Source organism: Oncorhynchus tshawytscha, linkage group LG22 (genome assembly GCF_018296145.1).
Source record: "Oncorhynchus tshawytscha isolate Ot180627B linkage group LG22, Otsh_v2.0, whole genome shotgun sequence".
In the NCBI taxonomy this organism is placed as follows: Eukaryota; Metazoa; Chordata; class Actinopteri; order Salmoniformes; family Salmonidae; genus Oncorhynchus; species Oncorhynchus tshawytscha.
This window is the reverse complement of record NC_056450.1, coordinates 45,654,151-45,672,786: the sequence shown is the minus strand read 5'-3', so window position 1 is coordinate 45,672,786 and position 18,636 is coordinate 45,654,151. Positions and strand designations below refer to the sequence as shown.

General features: G+C 44.1%; 1 protein-coding gene and 2 non-coding genes across 4 annotated transcripts; all 3 read right to left on the bottom strand.

Annotated features, from left to right (window-relative positions):
* Positions 1-3,039: 3,039 nt before the first annotated feature.
* On the bottom strand, positions 3,040-12,226 carry LOC112247957 (60S ribosomal protein L10). 2 transcript variants are annotated; one of them, XM_042304350.1, is made up of 7 exons: positions 12,086-12,226; positions 8,290-8,348; positions 5,701-5,808; positions 5,122-5,260; positions 4,179-4,341; positions 3,301-3,418; positions 3,040-3,207 (listed from the first exon to the last, which is right to left on the bottom strand). In XM_042304350.1, exons 1-7 carry the CDS (start codon positions 12,106-12,108, stop codon positions 3,170-3,172), a joined length of 648 nt encoding a protein of 215 aa, XP_042160284.1. In that variant the 5' UTR covers positions 12,109-12,226; the 3' UTR covers positions 3,040-3,169. The 2 variants fall into 2 exon arrangements, with proteins under 2 accessions (XP_042160284.1, XP_024272540.1); XM_024416772.2 differs by having other exon boundaries at positions 3,040-3,418; positions 12,086-12,223.
* On the bottom strand, positions 4,957-5,089 carry LOC112247958. Its single transcript, XR_002953163.1, has one exon. It is a non-coding gene; the product is annotated as a small nucleolar RNA SNORA70 (small nucleolar RNA).
* On the bottom strand, positions 7,621-7,753 carry LOC112247959. Its single transcript, XR_002953164.1, has one exon. It is a non-coding gene; the product is annotated as a small nucleolar RNA SNORA70 (small nucleolar RNA).
* Positions 12,227-18,636: the final 6,410 nt, after the last annotated feature.

Below are 18,636 nucleotides of genomic sequence, written 5' to 3'. Positions count from 1 at the left end.
ACTTCTATAGCTGACCCTGTAAAACATTTCACTGCACCTATCCGATATATGTAACAATAAAACAGGTTTTTTGCTGACACACAGGATTATTCAATCAAACACCTATTTCAGTAGTTCCATAGTACCTCACAGCTCAGTGAAATCACAGAACGACCTTTAAAACCCCTACTACTACCTGAATGATCAGAATAGGAAACGTGACGGCACCACTAGTTTAAAACCCCTACTACTACCTGAATGATCAGAATAGGAAACGTGACGGCACCACTAGTTTGTAAACCGACACTAACAGGTTTGATGGGGTTTCAGGAGTCTGAACACCAAAGCCTTATTCACATCGGCCATTAACAGGAAATATATTTTTACACTGCACAAGACATCCACTGGGGGCAGTATGTATCGATTGTATTGAATTCAAAGGGGAGAGGCTCTAAAGGACACGACGGACCTGTAAAACTACTAATCTAAAACCCTTAACCTATTCTTATCAAATCAAATGTTATTCGTCACATGCGACAAATACAACAGGTGTGGGTTCCGTCATGTTTTATCACGTCTATAGTCACGTTAAGCTGGGCGTACACTACACATTCTGGCCCTGATATAGCTGTCCCTGACAAGTTCAGATCGGAGACCAAATCCCCATTTTGCTGCCTAATCTGGGCGCGAGGCCATCACCGAGGCTCATTTAATGTGTGCATGTCAATGCTCTTGTTAGTGTGTGATGTGCAACGGCTAGGTTTGAAAACAGTGATAAGCAATAGACAATAAGAGCTCACCAGAGAAGAAGTGAGATAACGTATCACATCACCCAGAATGTATAGACTCTGGAGCAGGAGCCATGACTACTACTAGTATGGATGTATAGACTGGAGCAGTAACCATGACTACTACTAGTATGGATGTATAGACTCAGGAGCAGTAACCATGACTACTACGTGTTTGCCTTTAACCAAAGCGTCAAATCATTACAAGCAATGGTATTCACTATGTAATGGCTACTAAGCTATGCGTGAAAGTCTGACTGAAAACGCTGGAGGCTACTTAAAGCCACAGCTCGTTCTGGCCATGTTAATCTAATCACATTGATTATGAGAGCGTGGTATTGAGAATCCTCAGGACCAAGCGAAGCATCTTGGTGTTTAAACACCCGTCCATGCCACTACATTGGCAAGACAAAACATTTGAAGAAAGATTGTTTAATGAGAGGATGTTGGAAGTGGTGTAGTTTTACCCGGTCTTGGGGACAAGACAAGGCTTTCAGTTAGAAGGCCTCGTAACCACAACATTAGTAGAGAGGATGTACCTCTAGCAACATATATCTCAGAATTGTCTCTATTTGGATGGCAGCTATGGGTTTACACATTAATAAAGGGAGTTCCCCCAATAAATTACATGCCCCAATTTACTTTTTATCATGTTAATATTTGACTGTAAGCCATCAGGTCTGTTGCTAAACAACCCACCCATCTATAATGCCCTTACGCAGTATGTCATCTTCATGGAGTCTTGTCCCGTTAATGAACAGATAAGTGCAGCGTTTGTAATGCAAGACAGAGCCCTTTAGTCAAGAGATCACAATTATTTTGGGAGCTTGCAAAATGACCTTTCCATTCAAGACAGGATACAGATATTATTTCAGGTGATAGGTTGTTTAGTTACTTTTTCCTCAACTACTTGTTTCTCCAACTTTATAGCAAGCCAATTTTCATATTCTCTGGCTTGGTAACTTCCTGTTCTTTGACAGACTGGCTGGACTGAAGACGAAAAGTTTCAAAACTGAGGTGTCCATCTCGCAACTGCACCTTCAAGCACAGGGGGACGTTGCGCTTCCACTCTTGCCCATTGAAATGCAAGACATCCGGCGCAACGCAACAAGTGCTTATGGGTAATGTGAACATGGCTTAGTTTCAACCAGAGCTTCTGGTCCAGAGCGCTTTAGAAGAGCTGTAACATGACAAATTAAAACAGGCAGTTCTCATTTTGGATAGTAGTACTCAGCGAGGACCCATCATTCAGGGCAGAGCTACTGTTTTGGCAATAATACATGTCGCATACCAGTTTGCAAACAATGTAAAAAAATATTTAACCTTAACTAGGCAAGTTAAGAACAAATTCTTATTTACAATGACTGCCTCCACCGGCCAAACTCGGACGGCCGATTGTGCACTTCCTTATGGGGAGATAAACATAGGGGTTGGGAATGTCCTCATTGCGCCATGATTGGCTCAATGTTCTGTCATTCATGGGGACACTACCTCATTGCAAAATCTGAGGTGCTGCCAGTTTTCCCACCAGGACCGCCACGCCACCTTCCTGTACAATTAAGCACAAACATGTATTGTATGCTGTTGCATGTAATATGCCAGGGAGATCTGTATACTGTAGCAAGCGGTTAGGGTGAGGCACATGTGCTCCTAATAATTCTCCATTTCCCCCTCATAACTAAGCCCACAGTTCTGACTTGGCGGTGCACATGTCCTGTTTTGGACTAAAGTAATCATTGAATATTGTAAGTTCATCGTCTGCTTATATGCCCCTCTTTAGCCTACGGTTCTGACTTGGGGCGTTCTTAGTTTACCCTGTACACCATGTTCTGAATTCTGTTAGTGTGTTGAACAAAGAGTTGACACCAGTCTACGCTCGCTCAGTCTAAATCGATATTACTGGTCGCCTCTTACCCACTCGCCGTCCCCTTATGCCATAGTTTGTACATCTCAATTGTCAGTAGAAACCACATCTGCTATAGCAAGTCAGCCATGTTTTTTAAAGACAGTAAACGAGGCTGAATGAACTGTTTTAACTGCCAGATAAGGCTCCACTGATAGCCAGGTGTAGCGGTGGTAAGGATTCCCTCAATGGTGCTGAAAATAAATCTGTTCAGACAGCTTTATGTAGGCCCAGTTAAACTGCAATTAATGTTCTGAAATGTAGTGGCTTGCTGGCACGCATCCCAAGATGAACATGCTAAAATCACCACCTTGCCCAAGTCAACCCCTCATCTAAAGTCAGAATCAGTGAAATGACAACAAGAGCAGGTCAGTTTAATATTTTATTTGCCGACTATTCAGATGTATTCATTCACCATGTCTGACCTCTTGTGAAGCCGAGGACCAGACAGGCATCCTATGGGATGTCGAACCTGTCCAGACCGTCTGTAGTTGGGTGTCTAGATGGCGTGAATCTTCTTCCAGCGAGCCAGAGGACCAGACAGGCATCCTATGGGATGTTAAACCTGTCCAGACCATCTGTAGTTGGGTGTCTAGATAGCGTGAATCTTCTTCCAGCGAGCCAGAGGACCAGTCGAAGGGATGTACTTCACCCCACAGCCATCAGGAATCACACGCTTTTCAGCCATCATTTGATCAAAGTCCACCGCGTTGAACTTGGTGAAGCCGTACTTCTTGGACATGTGGATCTGAGGGAGGGAGAGGTGAGTGATCAGAGGTCCTCTACAGACAGCAATGTTTCTCAGTGTGTAAAGGGACGTGGCCCTTAAGACGTTTAAAACCCCATAGCCGGAAATCTAATTTGCATAATAAAACGATCCATAAAAATCTGCCAGGAAGCTAGAGATCTGTTCGCATTGGCCGAGTCTCGATCCACCACTTCCGCCTCTGCAGTGAAAGGTGGCATAGCTAGAGCAGTGGTGTGTCAGACCATGAGACATCCTTGAAAATCAGTCTCCTCAAACAAACATCTAACGTATGAACGGTTTGGCTACAAACTATTATGACCTGGATGGAAAGGAGACTCAAACATAATGGTGTTCTCCATTTACACTAAAACATCAAGTGTCTTGGACTCCTCCAAAGTCATTACGGTTGATCTGACAACTTCTGTTGAGTCCAAACAGTTTGGGCTACACTATTAAGACCCCTCTGGAAAGGGGAGTCTCAATGTTGATTGTTTAGCATTATGACACCTCCAGGCTACAAGGCTCACCTGAAGTCTGGAACCAAGCAAAACTTTTTTTTGGAAGTATAGGTGAAGACTGTTTAGTGCCAAAAATAAGGGGTTAAATGTGTCGTTTTTAAATCCGATCTTCCGTCTCTCAGATATAGGACAGACATTTCAGAACTTCTGGGGCCCATCTGTTATTCAATGTGTTGGTATCACATTTGATCAGTTATCCCCAGTGTGTTTGTATTTCAAGTGTGTGTCCAGGTGAGTGTTACCTTCTGGCGTCCGGGGAACTTGAACTTGGCTCTGCGGAGAGCCTCGATAATGTGCTCCTTGTTGCTGGCCTTGGTGCGGACAGACATGATCACCTGACCGATTCTAACACGGGCCACGGTGCCCAGGGGTTTACCGAACGCACCACGCATCCCTGTCTGGAGCCTAGAAACACAGAACAAAACACGTTTAACGGACAGAACACATTGAATTATGGGACGACACATCTGATGTTCTTGGACACTTGGAATGGAGTCTAATGGCGCCCTCTAATGAAGGTCACCAACTGGTCTTCAAGACATCCCTAGTCCTTCACCGAACTGTAGAAAAACGTTTAAGGCTCTTTTTTTGTGTGCGTCTTGTGCCGTTGACAGTAGGTGCACTTGACGCCGAAGCCCTGCAGGCCAGGTAGACAGTGGTCACAACTTTGGGGATAGTAAAATGTTCAGTATAAAATGAAGACCTACCAAATATTAAGTATAGACGATAATGAAGCTTTTTAAATAAGATCTGGGAGAACTAAGAACCAAAATAAGTCCAGTTGAGGTTCAGATAATGTCATGTGAGCAGCTCAGATAGCATAACAAGGAATCATCTTTGCCCCAAAAAGTGCAGCACAGCGAGAAGTGAACAGCAACATTTTGCCAAGAGGACTTCTAAAACAGTAACCCCCCCATCAGAACGGTTTTTAATTACATCTGAGGTAGTTCACTACTGTTGACCAGACCCCCCCCAGCCCGGTCAGTCCTGGTCTGACACACGGCAGCACCAGTTGTAAAGCGTTGTCTCAGCGGTCCCTTAAAGGGGCCAGCACCTCCCAGCTGGCCTCATACACAACCACAGAGTTACTGTCTGCAGCCATTGCACACCAGAACCGCACGTCAGCGGGACTGGTCGGCTTAATAAGCTGCAGGTGTGTTTTATGAGTTTAGAACAGTGCTGTACCTGTCAGCCCCAGCGCAGGACAACATCTTGTTGATACGGATGACATGGAAGGGGTGCAGGCGGACCCGGATGTGGAAGCCGTCTTTTCCACAAGTCTTCACCATGTACTTGTTGGCACAGATACGGGCTGCCTCCAGAGCTAGAGGAGAGATGGGAGAGTTAACACAGGCTGCTGCCTCCAGAGGAGAGATGGGAGAGTTAACACAGGCTGCTGCCTCCAGAGGAGAGATGGGAGAGTTAACAGAGGCTGCTGCCTCCAGAGGAGAGATGGGAGAGTTAACACAGGCTGCTGCCTCCAGAGGAGAGATGGGAGAGTTAACACAGGCTGCTGCCTCCAGAGGAGAGATGGGAGAGTTAACACAGGCTGCTGCCTCCAGAGGAGAGATGGGAGAGTTAACAGAGGCTGCTGCCTCCAGAGGAGAGATGGGAGAGTTAAGACTGCCTCTAGAGCTAGATATGGAAAGTAGATTTAATGCGACATGGCAATCCGACCTTGCATTTTCAGAAGACAAAGTGTAACATTGTCAATGAGTGAGTGTGTCAGAGCATGGCTGACCGTCTCCAGAGAGGCACCCTCACCTTCAGAGGACAGCTGCTCGTACTCATCAGAGACCATGTGACCACACAGAGGGAACTCGTCCACCCTGGCCTTCTTCCTGCCCAGGTCAAAGATCCTGATCTTAGGATCTACAGAGGTAAACAGGAGAGAGTTTACAAGAGGTTAACTGTTCATGTTGGTCTGAATGTCTTAAAATAAAATAAGTGCAGAAATCACTCCATTTCCTGTTTGCTACCAGTCTAACAGGTCACCTAATTTCACTTGGTGACTAAACTAGTGTAGAGCAGGGCTTCCCAAACTCGGGTCTGGCCCCACCGGGTGTACGCTCTAGCACTACACAGCGGATGCAAATCAAAGCTTAATGAGTCGGTTGTTTGAGTCAGCTGTGTAGTGCTCGGGGGCAAAACCCAAAACGGGCCCAAGTTTGGGAAACCTTGGTGTACCAAATCATTGTAGCATCTGAACAGCTATGAAATATATTTTCCAAACATTTTATTCTCAGCTGGTGTACAAAAACAAAAGACTTAAGGGAAATAGATCAGCTTATACCTGCTTTCAATGAGTGACATCTACACTGAATAAAAATATAAACACAACTCAGTCAACTAAAATCAACTCATTAGGCCCTAATCTATGGATTTCACGTGACTGGGAATACAGCTATGCATCAGTTCATCAGATACCTTACCAAAAAGGTAGGGGCCTGGATCAGAAAACCAGGCAGTATCTGGTGTGACCACCATTTGCCTCATGCAGCACAACACATCTCCTTCACATAGAGTTGATCAGGCTGGTGATTGTGGCCTGTGGAATGTTGTCCCACTCCTCTTCAATGGCGGTCAAAAGTTGCTGATATTGGCGGGAACTGGAACACTGTCGTGCACATGGATCCAGAGCATCCCAAACATGCTCAATGGGTGACATGTCTGGTGAGTATGCAGGCCACGAAATAACTGGGACATGTTCAGCTTCCAGGAATTGTGTACAGATCCTTGTGACATGACAACCACTTGACCAAAACGCTATTGTTTTTTTTAGTTGTCCATACCACAAGGAACTCTTCACAACGATGACATCAGCAAACCACTCGCCCACACACGCCGTCTGCCCAGTACAGTTGAAACCGGGATTCATCCACGAAGCGCACACTTCTCCAGCGGGCATCGAAGATCGGTTAAGACGCCAAACTACAGCCAGTTCCAGACCCAGGCGAGGATGACGAGCACAGCTTCCGAGACGCTTGTGCAGAAGTTCTTTGGCTGTGCAAACCCACAGCTGTCCGGGTGGCTGGTCTCAGACGATCACGCAGGTGAAGCTGAATGTGAAGGTCCTGGGTGTGCGTGGTTACACGTGGTCTGCAGTTGAGGACCGGTTGGACGTACTGACGATTTCTAAAACTACGCGTAGGTAGCTTATGGTGGAGAAATGACAAATTGACAAACACTCTGGCAACAGCGCTGGTGGACTTTCCTTCAGTCAGCATGCCAATTGGACGCTTCCTGAACTTGAGACATGTGATAGTGTTGTGTGACGTTTTGTCACACTTTAAAGTGGACTTTTATTGTACCCAGTACAAGGTGCACTGTGTAATGATCATGCTGTTTAATGATCATGCTGTTTAATCAGATTCCTGATATGCCACTCCTGGTGGATGGATTATCTTGGCAAAGGAAAAATTCTCACTAACGGGGATGTAAACAAGTTTGTGCACAAAATTGCGAGAAATAGGTTTTGGGAGAGTTGGGATCTGTTATTTCAGCTCATAAAACACAGGACCAATACTTTACATGTTGCGTTTATATTGTTGTCCAGTATATAAGTCACTTCTGTGAATTTGGTCTGGTCACTCAAAAAGGTGTCATATTACAGCTGTAAGTGACCAAGTAGACAGAGTTAACTAGCTACACCCTCAGTAGTCGTCAAAACTAAACGTTGTGAAGCGTTGTCTCAGCGGTCCCTTAAAGGGGCCAGCACCTCCCAGCTGGCCTCATACACAACCACAGAGTCACTGTCTGCAGCCATTGCACACCAGAACCGCACGTCAGCGGGACTGGTCGGCTTAATAAGCTGCAGTTAGGAACACGGCATGTTCCTGTTTAGTATTTAATAGATTCCCCCATTAGCCACTGCCAAGGCAACAGCTACTCTTCCTGGGGTCCAAACAGGAATAAACAAATACAAAACGCAACAGCCTCCAAATAAATAAAAAAAACAGTACAATACAACGGGTGTATTACTAGTGTGTCTTCACAGTCCGTGTTGTCCTGAGAGGTATATCTAATCTTACTGCGTGCGTTACTTGATGAGGAATAGAGTTCCGAGAGTTTCCTAGCCTCTGTTCTAAATGGTGAAGACACAGACCCCTGGTGGCATGTCTTGTTGGGTACATATGGGCGTCTGAGCCGAGCCATTTGAACAGGCAGTTCGGTGCCTTCAACACATCTCCAAGACTAGTGATGCAGTCAATTTAGCATGCAATTGACATTGGCCCCTAAATGTACACTGGTTAGGGAGGGAGGTTCCAGTCACAGGTTAACAGCCCTGTTCTGGGCCAACTGAAATTAGCTTGTTTGAGTGGGAATAACCTCACGGTAAAGGAGAGAACTCACCAGGCACACCGCGACAGAAACGGGACTTGGGGTAGGGCTTGTTCTTGCAGTAGCGGTAGCTGAGGGAGACACAGATGGTTTATTCAAACAATTATCAGCCGACTAGCTGCAGTAACAAACTGATCTATTTTGGGTATAAAAATAAACTTTATGGAACAAAAGGAACACTTGCTGTCTAACTGGGAGTCTCGTCAATGACAACATCTGAAGATCAAAAGGTAAACATTTAATTTGATTGCTTTTCTGATTTGTGACCAAGCTTCCTGCTGCTAGCTGGACGTAATGCTATGCTAGGCTATCGATAAACTTACGAACACTTGTCTTGCTTTGGCTGTAAAAGCATAATTTCAAAATCTGAGACGACAGGGTGATTAACAAAAGGCTAAGCTGTGTTACACTATATTTCATGAATATTTTCTAGTAATATTTATTGTCTGTTGCGTTATGCTAATTAGAGTCAGTTGATGCCAATTCTCCCGGTTCTGGGAGTTCTAAGAATGAAGTAGTAAAAGTGAAATACCCCATTAATGCTTTTGATATGCTATTTTAATTAGGATTTGGCTTTTGGTTCACAACGGCAAAGAGTGGGCATCATTTATATTAGATTAATCTTTGCTCAACTAAGGTTTGTGGTAAACTATTCCTTAGATTTGTCCATGTTTCTATTGTTTGTGGCCTACCATTTTCTTAGGTTATTTCAAACGGAACTTCAGCCAGTAGATACATTCTTTGTTCATGAAGTACCGAGGAGGGAGGGAGAAAGCCAGCAGGCATAAAAACTGAAGTCATTCAGAACAAACGGATAGAAGACTAAGTGGGGCTTTTAAAATACACTGGATTGTCCACTATAAAAACATTAAATGGGCTTCAGCGATACGGACCGGAACGAGAAACTCTGAGCTGCTTTGGTGAAAATCCTAAGTCTACTTTCCACTTGCATTCTGTAAATTGTTTAACATTTATAGAAATAGGTTATAAAGGACTAAGCCACATGGCTCTTTACTGTGTGGTTCCAGTCAAGTGGAAATAAACTATTCCTAGGCCATCACTTCACAACGTAGTTAACGACAGCTGTCAATCATCTGATACGTAACATCACCCAACCCTGCAGCCACTGCACACTAGAACCACACTGGTCAGCTTAATAAGCTGCAGGGGTGACCAAGACTAAACAGCTTCTATCTCAAGGCCATCAGACTTAACCATCACTAGCCAGCCTCCACCCAGTACCCTGCCATCAATTTGGTCACGGTCACTAGCCAGCCTCCACCCAGTACCCTGCCATCAATTTGGTCACGGTCACTAGCCAGCCTCCACCCAGTACCCTGCCATCAACTTAGTCACGGTCGCTAAACGGCTACCACCCAGGCACTCAACTCTGCACCGTAGATGCTGCTGCCCTATGTACAGACACAGAATCACTGGTCACTATAATATTTTTTTTACATACCGTTTTACCCACTTCATATGTATACACTCTTCTAGTCAAGGCCATCCTATTCAACTATTGCTGTGTACACACACACACCATTCTATCCTACGTGTTCAGAGATATTATGGATTTAGTACACATCCCACCCTTCCTTACAAACAGAGTGCATTTGGAAAGTATTCTGACCCCTTGACTTTATCCACAATTTGTTAGGTTACAACTGTATTCTAAACCCCCCGAATCTACACACACAATACCCTCATAATGACAAAGCAAAAAACACATTTGAAAAAAGTACAAATGTATGTAAACTGAAATATGACAGTACATAAGTACTCAGACCCTTCTCAGTACTTTGTTGAAGCACCTTTGGCAGCTATTACAGCCTGAGCCTTCTTGGGTATGACAAAACAAGCTTGGCACACCTGTATTTGGAGAGTTTCTCCCATTCTTCTCTGCAGATCCTCTCAAGCTCTGTCAGGTTGGATGGGGAGCGTCGCCGCACAGCTATTTTCAGGTCTCTCCAGAGACGTTTGAGCAGGTTCAAGTCAGGCCTCTGGCTGGGCCACTCAAGGACACTGAGACTTGTCCCGAAGCCACTTGGCTGTGCGCTTAGGGTCGTTGTCCTGATTTTCACCAAGGATCCCTCGGTCCGTTCATCTTTGACCCGATCCTGACTAGTCTCCCAGTCAATACCGCTTAAAAACAACCCCACCGCATGCCTCTGCCACCACCATATGGATGGTGCCAGGTTTCCCCCAGACGTGACACTTTGCATCCAGGGCAGAGTTTAATCTTGGTTTCATCAGACCAGAGAATCTAGTTTCTCATGGTCGGAGTGTCCTCTAGGTGCCTTTTGGCAAACTTAACGCAGGCTGTCATGTGCCTTTTACTGAGGAGTGGCTTCCATCTGGACATTGTACCATAAAGGCCTGATTAGTGGAGTGGTGCAAATATGGTTCTCCTGTCTCCACAGAGGAACTCTGGAGCTCTGCCAGAGTGAACATTGGGTTCTTGGTCACCTCCCTGACCAAGGCCCTTCCCCCTGAATGGTCAGTTTGGCCACGTGGCCAGCTCTAGGAAGAGTCTTGATGGTTCCAAACTTCTTCCTTTTAAGAATGATGGGAGGCCACAATTCCTTAGACCTCATGTCTTGGTTTTTGCTCTGGCATGCACTGTCAACTGGGGGACCTTATATAAACAGGTGTGCGCCTTTGCAAATCATGTCCAATCAATTGAATTTACCACAGGTGTACTCCAATCAGGTTGTAGAAACATCAAGAATGATCAAAGGAAACAGGATGCACCCAAGCTCAATTTCAAGTCCCATAGCAAAGGGTCTGAATACTTATGTAAATTAGGCGCCTGTTTTTCATTAATTTGCTAATTTCTAAAAATAAAACAGTATTTTCTTTGTCATTATGGGGTATAGTGTGTCGATTGAGTCCCCCCCCAACCCATTTTAGAATACGGCTGTAGCAAACAAAATGTGAACAATGGGAAGGGGTCTGATAGCACCGTATATCCATCACTGTACCTACCACAAGCACTCACTGGCCTGGGAGACGGTTTTTACATGAAAATGTATCTTTCCTCTATTTCTATCAAATGTTTGTATCCAAACTTGCCTTTATTTTTTTATTTACATTTTTAGTAACTTAAGACACCTATCTGGAGCGACTCAGTCATTGCATTCAATGCTTCTAAGCGGTCTCTCGTCCTGTTTCTGTGTAGAGATAAGTGGGTAAGGACCAGGAAGTTGCCTGTAGTGTGGACACACAAGCTCGTTTAACTATTTCTACAATCTATTCTTGTAGGTGTGTATTGTTAGATATTACTGCACAGTTGGAGCTAGGAACACAAGCGTTTCGCTACACGCACAATAACATCTAAATACGTATGTAAATTAGATACTAAGGATATTTAGATATTCACGTATATTTATTCTGTACAGTAAAAACCTCACTATGCTGTGTATTGTACCAATGTACCAATAATCACAGATTAAATACACCAATAAACTCCATAATAAGTATGTTGATCAACCCACAAGTTAGAGGCTAGTTATGCTACCTAATGCCATTAGCAGTGTTAGCCTTCTAATCTAGCTAGCTACATTAGCTACTGTTAGCCAGGTGAATAACAGGGATGTAGACATCGCGGACAGTGTGTAACATACCATCAAGCGAGCTAATTTAATGACAACACAAATTGACGTAAAGCCATATAAATAGTTTCACATCAACCCTGTGAATGTAGCTAGCTGGCTAATTACTGCACATGGTGCAGACACATCCGCCATTTTGTATTTTCACCCAGTGTCAGACTTTATTTGAGCTAAAACCATGCAACAAAAACACTCACCATCGGGCTGGCCGGCGACCCATGGCTGCGATCTGTTAAAATAACACAAACACTTATTACGAATGGAAAGTAGCTATGGTCCTAGAGTGGACGAATACATTATTTTCTATAATTTTTAGAAGAGCTGCAGAGACCACGATGTCACCGCGTACTCACCGAATGGAGGAAAGGAAGTCAGACAGACTTCCGCTGAGTCATATGGGTGCGTGGAGAAAATATACGGTAAAAACACACCTCTTTTATTTTTGATTTGGGTAAGCACTTTTGTAATCACACGTGAATTATGGTTAATAATCGTAAATGTTTTATTGAATATTTAGTCTGTAAAATTTCATCCGCAACAACTATCCAACCGTGGAGCATCTTGGGAAGAGTAGTTTTACCAAAGACATTTATAACTAACCCAAGATCGTTCATCTCTGTCGTTTACAGTAGGAGCAAATTAAGCATAGTCGGCAGAACAAGCAAGGAGGTGGGCAAAGCCAAGCATTGCAAGCGGCTAGTGGGGATCCATAATAAATACAAATACAATATAAATATTGGCACATTATAGCATTTATTTGCATAGTTCCATTAAGGATCGCCTCCTCTAATGTGCGAGTGTGAACAAACTCAATTCGACTTTGCGCTCAAACAAAACTTCTTTTTTTTTACTTTAGCAAAGTGTCAAGTCTCTAAAACGTCGTGCACTGTATTCGTACGCGATTATTGTTTTGGGAACAGAACACTGAGATCATTTATTTCATCAATGAGAAAATTGGCAGAATGTCGACCCCGTTTCAGCAAGTTCCATCTTCTCCCACTACCTGCGACAAGATTTCGTCTCACTAACATATTTGGTGGTGAGAAGATGTTCTAACGGGATTCTACACCTTGATAGCCACTGTGATGTGTTTGGGTTTTACCACAGAGACAACAATGACACAGATATTTCACCAGATGTATAAATGTGAAACACCCGCTTGGCGTTTCCACTCACTACCAAACATCGCATTGAGAAGAAACCCAGTGGCCTGCAGCGGGAGAAGATGGATTTTGTCCGAGATTCTGCAAAAATGTCTCATCCGATTATCTCATCGATGAAACAAAGTAGGTGTTCCCTCACAGAAATATGAAAATATATGCTAGAACACGCCAATAATATCTCGCTAGCTCGTGCTTGGCACTGCCCACGTCCTTGCTTGTTCTGCCCACTATGACTCATTTGTTCCAGTTTGAAACGACGGGCTTTGGTCTATCTTAGAGTTATAAGAATCTTAGCTTTTACTGAAAACATGGAAGGGCAAGAGGAAGATCACAGAGTTTGGGATGAGATGAGGAGGAGGAGGAGGAGGAGGAGGAGGAAAACACGGAACACAACTGAACATGTTGATAATATTAGTTTGGGTTGGTGATGGTGGTGTTATTTTATTTATTTTTTATTGGTTAGTGACGATAGAGACTGTAAAACCGGCGATATTTTGCGTTTTAGAAGCTTCTATGGCTCATTTTCACAGGGCGGGCCTAGACTGGCTAGACTGTAAACTCTCCTAGACTCACATTAAACATCTCCAATCCAGAGTTAAATCTAGAATTGGCTTCCTATTTCGCAACAAAGCATCCTTCACTCATGCTGCCAAACATACCCTCATAAAACCGACTATCCTGCCGATCCTTGACTTCGGTGATGTCATTTACGAAATAGCCTCCAACACTCTACTCAGCAAATTGGATGCAGTCTATCACAGTGCAATCCATTTTGTCACCAATGCCCCTTATACTACCCACCAGTGCGACCTGTATGCTCTCGTTGGCTGGTCCTAGATATATATTCGTTGCCAAACCCACTGGCTCCAGGTAATCTATAAGTCTTTTCTAGGTAAAGCCCCACCTTATCTGAGCTCACTGGTCATCATAGCAACACCCACTCGTAGCACGCGCTCCAGCAGGTATATTTCACGGGTCATCCCCAAAGCCAACACCTCTTTTGGCCGCCTTTCCTTCCAGTTCTCTGCTGCCAATGACTGGAACGAATTGCAAAAATCACTGAAGCTGGAGACTTATATCTCTAACATCTATAACTTTAAGCGTCAGCTGTCATAGCAGCTTACCGATCGCTTCGGCTGTACACAGCCCATCTGTAAATAGCCCATCCAACTACCTCATCCCCATATTTGTTTTTGTTTTTCTGCTCTTTTGCACACCAGTATTTCTACTTGCACATCCTCATCTGCACATATATCACATATATCACCCCTGTGTAAATTGCTCAACTGTAATTACTTCACCACTATTGGCCTATTTATTGCCTTACCTCCTTACTTCATTTACTTCATTTGCACACACTGTATGCAGATTTGTTGTATTATTGACTGTATGTTTGTTTATTCCATGTGTGTAACTCTGTGTTGTTTGTGTCTCACTGCTTTACTTTATCTTGGCCAGGTCGCAGTTGTAAATGAGAACTTGTTCTCAACTAGTCTACCTGGTTAAATAAAGGTGTTCTCAACTGGTCTACCTGGTTAAATAAAGGTGTTCTCAACTGGTCTACCTGGTTAGATAAAGGTGTTCTCAACTGGTCTACCTGGTTAAATAAAGGTGTTCTCAACTGGTCTACCTGGTTAAATAAAGGTGTTCTCAACTGGTCTACCTGGTTAAATAAAGGTGTTCTCAACTGGTCTACCTGGTTAAATAAAGGTGTTCTCAACTGGCCTACCTGGTTAAATAAAGGTGTTCTCAACTGGTCTACCTGGTTAAATAAAGGTGTTCTCAACTGGTCTACCTGGTTAAATAAAGGTGTTCTCAACTGGTCTACCTGGTTAAATAAAGGTGTTCTCAACTGGTCTACCTGGTTAAATAAAGGTGTTCTCAACTGGTCTACCTGGTTAAATAAAGGTGTTCTCAACTGGTCTACCTGGTTAAATAAAGGTGTTCTCAACTGGTCTAACTGGTTAAATAAAGGTGTTCTCAACTGGTCTACCTGGTTAAATAAAGGTGTTCTCAACTGGTCTACCTGGTTAAATAAAGGTGTTCTCAACTGGTCTACCTGGTTAAATAAAGGTGAAACAAATAAAAAATACTCGTAGCATCCCTGATATTCATAGGAGCCTAAAACACAGCTGTAAGGGACAGATCTAAATGTACAGAATGGGTACCTGGAGGAAAATGGGGAGGGTCATGCTTTCCAATTTCAGTCAAGGGGGGGTTTAATCATTTAAAAATATCTAGTCCAGTGGAGGGTTATGTAATTTGTAATTGATGAAATTTAAATATTTCTCAGTGTTTTAGAATAGTTGCTCATTAGATGATATAGTGATGTGTGCCCAATGCTGGCCCTCGTCTCTGATTCTCCGCTGGGTGGCAATGTAAAGTGCACCTATAGTATATTTAGTGTGGTCTCAATCAAATGATCCACAGCCTATATGCTATAGGCTACGAAGTGCAAACTCAGAGAAGCCCAGAGCTAAGTTATATCTCTAAGATAGCTGCTGGGATGGTCTGAAATACAAGTAAGCTGCCTTACACACTGCAATGGATTTTCCAACCCTGAGCCCTGGCCTGTTCTGTTCTGACTGATAAAAAAATAGCTAGCTAACCAACAACTGCAAGGATGTATTTGAGAGAGCTCACTGTGCAAATGTATTTACGTACGCTACGGTCACAAGACGCAGGCCTCCTAATTGTCCCTATAATTTCTAAACAAACAGCTGGAGGCAGGGCTTTCTCCTATAGAGCTCCATTTTTATGGAACGGTCTGCCTACCCATGTCAGAGACGCAAACTCGGTCTCAACCTTTAAGTCTTTACTGAAGACTCATCTCTTCAGTGGGTCATATGATTGAGTGTAGTCTGGCCCAGGAGTGGGAAGGTGAACGGAAAGGCTCTGGAGCAACGAACCACCCTTGCTGTCTCTGCCTGGCTGGTTCCCCTCTTTCCACTGGGATTTTCTGCCTCTAACCCTATTACAGGGGCTGAGTCACTGGCTTACTGGGGCTCTCTCATACCGTCCCAGGGAGGGGTGCGTCACTTGACTGGGTTGAGTCACTGATGTGATCATCCTGTCTGGGTTGGCGCCCCCCCTTGGGTTGTGCCGTGGCGGAGATCTTTGTGGGCTATACTCAGCCTTGTCTCAGGATGGTAAGTTGGTGGTTGAAGATATCCCTCTAGTGGTGTGGGGGCTGTGCTTTGGCAAAGTGGTTGGGGTTATATCCTTCCTGTTTGGCCCTGTCCGGGGGTGTCCTCGGATGGGGCCACAGTGTCTCCTGACCCCTCCTGTCCTATTCGGTGTCCTGTGTGAATTTAAGTGTGCTCTCTCTAATTCTCTCTTTCTCTCTTTCTTTCTCTCTCTCGGAGGACCTGAGCCCTAGGACCATGCCTCAGGACTACCTGACATGATGACTCCTTGCTGTCCCCAGTCCACCTGGCCGTGCTGCTGCTCCAGTTTCAACTGTTCTACCTTATTATTATTGGACCATGCTGGTCATTTATGAACATTTGAACATCTTGGCCATGTTCTGTTATAATCTCCACCCAGCACAGCCAGAAGAGGACTGGCCACCCCACATAGCCTGGTTCCTCTCTAGGTTTCTTCCTAGGTTCTGGCCTTTCTAGGGAGTTTTTCCTAGCCTCCCTGCTTCTACACCTGCATTGCTTGCTGTTTGGGGTTTCAGGCTGGGTTTCTGTACAGCACTTTGAGATATCAGCTGATGTACGAAGGGCTATATAAATACATTTGATTTGATTTGATTTATTTATGTTTTCAATAAACATTGAAGATGAGAGTTTACATGTTGTCAACAATCTAAGCCAACCCGTCTGTTTTGCCACATAGTTAGACCTCGATTGTAAACGACCAACCCTCTATATCTCACTCCATACAAAACATGGATTTAATATCTTTTGAAATGTCTATGTTGTTTTTGTAGGACCACCTGGACATTTCAAAGATACTTTCCCCCACCAAATCGAGAAGGAAGAAAAGGCAAGAACATGTTGAAAAATCTATGGCGGTGTTCCTGTAACGCCCAGAAAGGGACACCAAAAATCTTGAGGCATGTTAACATGTAACGGGACGGCAGGGTAGCCTAGTGGTTAGAGTGTTAGACTAGTAACCGGAAGGTTGCAAGTTCAAATCCATGAGCTGACTAGGTACACATCTGTCGTTCTGCACCTGAACAGGCAGTTAACCCACTGTTCCTAGGCCGTCATTGTAAATAAGAATTTGTTCTTAACTGACTAAAATAAAAATTATCTGGTGTACGATTTGCAGCTTCAAGTAGGACTACTGCTCCAAACTGTCTGATGACACTGTTAACAACTACGTTTGGACATTATTTTACCAACACACCACTTAGGACAGATGAAAATGATCAAGGATAAATGGACACAAACTACATTGGAAACTACATTGGAAGGTTTTCATACTGAGTTGTTATGGGGGCTTTTAGATACTCCCAGGTCCAACTGTTTCCAACTGTTTCCTACTGCGGCCAGCAGGGGGCGGCCTTGTACCAGGAGAGCAGCTCCTGTATTGTCTCTGTTCCTCTGTCGTCCTTTCTGTACTGAGTAGATGTTGTCTTTCTGTATTGTCTCTCTGTTCCTCTGTAGTCCTCTCCATGGAGTGATTAGATGTTGTCTCTCTGTTCCTCTGTAGTCTCTCCATGGAGTGATTAGATGTTGTCTCTCTGTTCCTCTGTAGTCCTCTCCATGTAGTGATTAGATGTTGTCTCTCTGTTCCTCTGTAGTCCTCTCCATGTAGTGATTAAATGTTGTCTCTCTGTTCCTCTGTAGTCTCTCCATGTAGTGATTAGATGTTGTCTCTGTTCCTCTGTAGTGATGAGATCTTGTCTCTGTTCCTCTGTAGTCTCTCCATGTAGTGATTAAATGTTGTCTCTCTGTTCCTCTGTAGTCCTCTCCATGTAGTGATTAGATTCAGTCTGACTCAGAGCTCCAGTATGAGGTCATACTAATGCAGAACAAATGTTTTAACGACGAGGGAGGCTGGACAATGTTAGGAATTCTAGCCTTGGTTTGACTCCACACATAGAACATACCCAATATAGACCTATACTGTTCCCTGTTTCAATGAAACAGCAGGCCTTTACTTGTTAATTTATTAAGATACATATAACCTTTATTTAACTAGGCAAGTCAGTTATGAACAAATTCTTATTTACAATGACGACCTACCCCGGACGACGCTGGGCTGATTGTACGCCGCCCTATGGGACTCTCAATCACGACCGGTTGTGAAACAGCCTGGAATCGAACCAGGGCCGGTAGTGACGCCTCTAGCACTGAGATGCAGTTCCTTAGACTGCTGCGCCACTCGAGAGCCCTAAACGGGCCATGTTAAATGGGGAGGCTCTTTAGGTACTGCACAGTAACCTCTAACAGAACTAGCCTACTCCAGACACTGCAAGCTGAGCGTTTAGTTTGTGAAAAGGTCTGTGTGTATGTGTGTGTGTGTGTGTGTTTGCATAGGCTTTCACACAGCTCAGTCCACACTGGTGACTCTTATCTGATGTTCAGCTGTAGAGAAGTGTTTATTCAATGACTTCTGCTGACCACTGT

Coding starts and splice junctions, on each gene's coding strand:
- LOC112247957 (XM_042304350.1), bottom strand. CDS start 12,108: ATGGGTCGCCGGCCAGCCCGATG. Junction 3,419..4,178: donor AGTTCCCCGGACGCCAGAAG/GTAACACTCACC, acceptor TCCCTCCCTCAG/ATCCACATGTCCAAGAAGTA. Junction 3,208..3,300: donor GAAGTACATCCCTTCGACTG/GTCCTCTGGCTC, acceptor GATGCCTGTCTG/GTCCTCTGGCTCGCTGGAAG.